Consider the following 6,000-nt stretch of genomic DNA (forward strand, 5'->3'; position numbering starts at 1 on the left):
TGCTCTCTCAAATAACTCAGAGTGAGAAGCTGGCCACTAACAAACATTTATTCCATAGCAAAATTCATCAACTAAGAAAGACCAAATCTAAAATATATTGAATGCCACTTTCCCACTGACAAATTTCTTCCATATAAAAAAGGAGGTTTCTGTGAAAACAACATTACTACGATCTAAAAATTAATGTCTAAAAATTAATCAAATTTAAGAACTCAAATAATAATCCAAAAAAGAAGAAAATATTAAAAGAGAATTGTCTTAACTGTGGTTTTTGATATGCTTCAATGTGAGCAATAGTCTTACCTTATTCCAAGTTCTTCAAGAAGTGATTCATTAAGGTGGGGCAGCTGAGAGCCTCTGATTTTGTTTTCTATGAAAAAATTTTTAAAGATAACTATTTTAATATAGCTTATCTTTATGTATCTATTAAGTGTACTTCAAATGTAATTTTCTGAAAATAAATTCACTACTATATGATTTGTGTAAAATGCTTGCAAGAAAGTGTATCTACAAAACCCATCTGTGATTAGAAATACAAAGTAATTTAAAGAATGCTGTGTTTTTGTTTTTGCCAATAAAATGTAAGGATATATCACATTTATCTGTTGGTACTTTACAGACTAATGTATTGTTTTTTTAAAGGCAGGAAGAGAAAATCACAAAAGAATCCTGACTTTTGGACTCTTGACTTTATACTTTGGTGATCTGATCAAGTCTTTGACTGAATCTTGTCTGCCTCCCTTTAAAAAAATTAATAAAGTTTTGTTTTATTGCTTTTTTATACTGGTTATTTCCCTTTAACATTCCCTGGCCTTCTCTTGTAACAGATCGAATATTTTAAGCAATGACAACCAACAAAATAACACTATACAATACCTCCAACTATTACTGAATCCCATAGCTACAGTCGTCTACCTTTTTTTGGCTAATGATTTTACTTACTAATTTGAATGGCCACTTTCTTTATTAAGTTTGACCTAAAAATTAGGTCTCTATATTTAAATTCTTATAGATGTTTTAAAATTTTACTTTATCTTTGTCACTCAAGTGCTCTGCTCAATGAGCAATTTAAAAACACTAGACATAGCTGGAAACCTTATTCAGATACTTCAAAGAAAAGTAGGCACTGTGCCTTTTTTTCTCTCATTTATAGTCAAACAATTTCTGCACTATTGACAATGGGAAAATGTAGGGAATTGGTTTAATTTAAAGAAATTACAATAATGAATCTGATCTGTTTTATGACTCCTACTTCTGTTCTCATTCCCTTCTCTATTTTTCCCTTTCTCCTTTTCCCCACTGTCCTCAGTGAACTTGAATTAAGTGAACTATGAATGCTAAAATAAATATTTCAAACATGAGCTTTAAGTCAAAATCATTACAGCCCTTTCAAAAATCACTTCATGCTTCTCAAAATATTGCTTACTGGAGAGAAAACGTCTACCCTTTGTAGTAGGCCGAAGGAGACAGACACTTCAGGAAAAGCCATCCAGGAGGATTTTAGACATAAACTGTAGAAATCCATTCCCTCCCCCGCACTGGAATACATTTTGATCTTATTTCATTTCCAGGAACTAAAAAGTAGTTACTTGAAAACTTTTAAATATTGGGAAAGAATTGGCCATTTTTTTAACTTGACATTTTTAACATTTAAGAAAACTATTCTAAGTATGTTCAGTCATAATCAGAAGTAACGAGTAGATATTCTGTTAAGCAGTTCACAAATTTCTCTGTGTTTATGTTACGTGTGTTTAAGTCCTCCACCTTTTTGAGAGAGAAATATGTATTATCATTTTTCCCCAAAATATCGTTCGTCACAATTTGTAAGACTGCTTTTTACAGCTATGGTTTATACTATTGTGGTCATTGTAGCTTGCCACGCCCTGAAGGCAACAGGCCAATTCAAAGGCGGCCAGACAGGTTAAAACCATAGAGTAGGAAAGAAGTAATTAAGATCTAAACCAAAGTTGTAAGTAACAATGGAGTGAGTGGGGAAGAGAGAGGATGGGGGAAAAGAGATATTGAGATACTGCAGTGGTAAAGACATGATTTAGGACTAACTAAAGCAACACCAAGACCAACAGGGGCGTTAGAAGGCTGGTCGGTCAGATTCTGGAGGGAAGATGATGTTTTAGAGTTTGAAATGGCACGGGAATATCCAGGTAAAGTTGATGAGGAAATACGGGGAAGAGCAAGCCTGGTGCTCAGGGCAATGAAGGGTAAGACACAGTACAAAGATTTGAGAGTCATTCACATTACTAAACAAAGCCACTAGAATGGATGTGGTAGTCAAGAGAGTAGAGAGAGAAGATACCGAGCTTTACCTTCTTGAAGTGCAAATTCATTCATTCATTAGATATTTTATAATAACTCACAAGACTAAAATAGTTTTCCTGAGTGGGGTGACAGGGCTTTCTTCTTTCCTCCCCTCCCCCCCGCACTGGGTGCCCTCAAAACTCATCACACACCTCTCTGCATATTCCATTATCTGTGTTGCTATCTTACCCTCCTACTAGCAATAGGATCTCTGAGGCAGGGGATGCATCTTACCTAAACTTGTACCTCCTCTAGCACAGTGGCCAGAACAAGTAATATTAGCTATCACGTATATACCACGAATATAGCAATTTATGTACTTCAAGTCAACAAATATTTAATGAGCGACTTTGTGCCAACCACAGGGGATACTATGAATGGCAATTAACAGCCCCTATTCTCAAGGTGCTCACAGTCCAATGGGGGAGACAATACAGAAAGGACTAGGTACAAAAATGACATGCAGGATTAACTAGAGATAACTTCCTAGCACTAAAGGGGATCAGTAAATGCTTCCTGTAGTTTACAAGTATCATCTCATTGCTGTAAGATGCTCATTTCCAGGAAACTCACCCAAGTCAATGGGAGTAAACAAACACACCAAAGAGTTGTTTTGCACAATACTGGCACTGGATCCTGGTACCAACAAAGGGGAAATCCACCACCACTAGTGGAAACAACCACTCAGCTTATTTTCTCCTCAACTAAGCCACTATAAACTCTCTTAGGAATAGCAGAGGTTAGTCATTCAAATATTTGTTAAGAGACTATTGTTTGCAGATGGTTCACGGAGGGGTAAAAAGTTTAAGTAAGCTTTCCCAGAAAAAAAAAAGACTGGCGGGCAAAGACTCAATACAGAATTTCTTTGGCATACCTACACACATAGCCCAGGACAACTGCTGGGCACTGAGCACTAAATAATCAAACATGTCTCTAACAGAATATACATAAAGAACATCTACGTTAAATTCTACTAAGCAATGGATTACATACTCTGTTACTCATTTTCATTAGTAGTATGTAAAGAACATATTGGGATATACTATCATGGACACCGTCTGCCCTGGAAACTTATGAATTTAAATTTAGTCTATAGGCTGACATTCCAGAAAGCTGGTATCTCACTCACTGCAAGCACCACTTTTTTTAAAGGAGCGGGGGAGGAGGGGTTTGGGAAAAGTAAAATGAAAGAACCAACCCCTGGGGAAGGAATTAGGAAAGAATAGTACTTTAAGAACCAACCCCAAAGTGCCACAGCTGTAACTGCTCCCACAGAAGGTAAGTTGATAAGAGAATGAGGAAGTGAAGATTTGGGTTAATTTGGTTTTCCCCTTCCCCTCCTCCCTAGCCCCCCAGTTATTTTTAGGACCCCACCGCAGGAAGGGCTCTTAGCCATGCAAAGATTAGAGTTGCAAATCATAACCAGCCAACACCACCTTTCACTTCTGGTAGCTGTAAAACAGGTGTTCCGTTTTCGTACTCAAACTTCAAAAACCTGAGCAGACACAAGGAACTTATGCAAAAGTGGTTAAACGAGACACTGAATTTGGCCTGCATATTTCAGTCAACATTGTTACAACAAGGGCCTGAGCCTGGCTCTGGGTTAGAGCAAAGCTAAAGATAGAAAGAAACAGGATATCTCAAAAGAAAAAAAAAAGTCTACGTGAATGGAAACTGGGGAGGAAGGAGAAACAAACACCTATTAAAGTACAAACTCCTATGAAGTGGCACAGCCGTAGACTGCTGGGAAACCGCAACCACAAAGATACCAGCTAGGTGCTCTGCAGAACAAAAGATTGGGAGTGGAACCCACTGTTTTTTCCTTCCAAGCCATTTCCTCAGCATGATGAGTCTCTGCAAGTAATAGGCTCGGCCAGAGTCAGAGTTGGATGCTCAGGCTGTAAATAAGCCCCGCCGGCCACAACATTCGTCACCATTCACTATTTGCCACTAAGGCAAATGACTCGATTCCCACCTTTCATAAGCTTGGGAGGGCACAGCTTTGTGCAAGCTTGGCACTGACAATTCGTCACAATCCCAAGAGAGAAAGGCCCAAACTCTTAACTCCAGGACTAACGATTAATTAGGTCACGCCAAGTTGACGCCATCCTCAGAGGTTCACCTGTGCTCGGAACACGCTGCTCAGCCAATCTACCTTGGTGAGCCCAGCACCACCGCCACCTCTTATTACTGCATCCTCGGTTTGGTTCAACAAACTAATACTTTACTATGGACAGAGGATCCCCACCCCGCCATCCCCGTCCTTTTCGGATGTTCCTTAGTCTATTTACCAACTTCAGAGGGCTTCCCAACTCCAAATTCCCCTCCCCCTCCAATCTCCCACCCTAAAGCAACGTAGGTCCCCCCTCCTCCGAGGGGGGGCTTCCGCCCACTCAGTTCTGGCATTGTGGGCATTGGTCAGGGGAGAGGCCAAAAAGGAGGTCCCACAGAGTAGGATGGGGGAGCTGGTTAAGGGCCTCGCTACGGAGTCAAATGAAGGGACGGTTATCTAGTGGATGATGGGACAGGATGAAGAGAAGGGTCAGTGGGGTGCTGATGGAGTCAAGTAGTGGGGAGGCACAGACCAAGTCATAGGCGCCTGGAGGGAGTCGGAGGGGGACAGTCACTGTGGAGTGGGAGTGCTCCTGGGGGGTCGTGGGAGTCACTGTGGAAGCAGTCTCCGGGGAAGATGGGGTGTGGGGGAGGGAATCGCTGACCAGGTCATTAGGGAGTGGCCGTGGAGGTCCCTGGAGGGATCATGCCGGGTGGAGCAGAGAAGTAAGTCGAGGCGGGTGGGATGGGGGGAGACTCTGCAGAGCAGGTGGTTAGGAGGGTTGGCTGACCAAGCCACCCGGGAGTCCCAGGGAGTTGGTCACGGATGGGGCAGTCGCGGGGGGTGGGGTAGCTGATGAGGTTACGGGGAAGGGAGTATCCCTGGAGGGGCGGTGGGGAGCAAGAGGGTGCAGGGGCTGCGGGGTGGGGGAAGGGTGTCTGGCTGGACAGAGGGCATGGGGGGCCCCCGAGCTGCAGGGGTGGCTGGAGAGCTGCAGGGCGGAGCGGATGGACCCTCCCCGGGTGGGGCGAAGCCCCGGCGCACCCCCATCCTCGCCCGCTACCTCGGAAGCGGCTGAGCAGCGCCGGGTTGCTGAAGCCGTGGTGGCTGAGGTAGGTGCACAGCCGCTCGGGACTCCAGCTCTGGGGATCCTCATCGTCCTCGGGCTCCGCGCCCTCGTGCTCCCGAGGGGGACTAGGGGTCCCGCAGCGGGCACGTTTTGAGGGCATCTCGAGCTTCCTCATGGCCTTTTCCCGACACCCGCTGAGCTCCAGGAGCCGGCTGCGGAGCTGGCCGCGCAGGCGCACTGCGGCTTCGGCGAAGGAAGGCCACGCCCCTCGCCTCCCTGGAAGGCCAGAGGATGAGAGCGCCTCACCCGCCCGGAGGGCCGTTACGCAATGACTGGAACGGCCTCTGATCTCCCTGTTGCAGAGACAGACCCCGGAAAAGTGCGTTGTAACATCTGTAGTCGAAGAACCTCAGAAACATACGGGGAGTCCGGGCCAAACCATATATAAACAAAAATCTCCTTTACAACACTACCTGTATGTTAATTATATCAAAACCTTGCATTTGCCGTATTGCAACTTCTACCACAAGACTAACGACTCTTCTGCATGACTGTCCAAATA

General features: G+C 44.0%; 1 protein-coding gene across 5 annotated transcripts in view; it reads right to left on the bottom strand.

Moving 5' to 3' along the window:
* The window catches only part of SAMHD1 (SAM and HD domain containing deoxynucleoside triphosphate triphosphohydrolase 1), an 80,255-nt gene extending 74,584 nt beyond the window's left edge, over nucleotides 1–5,671 (bottom strand). For 4 of the 5 annotated variants that reach the window (XR_005009883.1, XM_036750222.1, XM_036750224.1 and 1 more), the window contains exons 1-2: nucleotides 5,433–5,636; nucleotides 304–370 (exon numbers count right to left, since the gene is read on the bottom strand). Coding sequence is in view for 4 of the 5 variants with exons in the window: in XM_036750222.1 (XP_036606117.1) it covers nucleotides 304–370; nucleotides 5,433–5,613 (248 nt within the window). In the remaining variant the exon portion in view is untranslated. Of the gene's footprint in view, nucleotides 1–303; nucleotides 371–5,432 lie in introns of all 5 variants that reach the window. The other variant, XM_036750221.1, reaches the window with a different exon arrangement.
* Nucleotides 5,672–6,000: the final 329 nt, after the last annotated feature.

The sequence above is a fragment of the Trichosurus vulpecula genome, chromosome 3 (genome assembly GCF_011100635.1).
Source record: "Trichosurus vulpecula isolate mTriVul1 chromosome 3, mTriVul1.pri, whole genome shotgun sequence".
NCBI lineage: Eukaryota > Metazoa > Chordata > Mammalia > Diprotodontia > Phalangeridae > Trichosurus > Trichosurus vulpecula.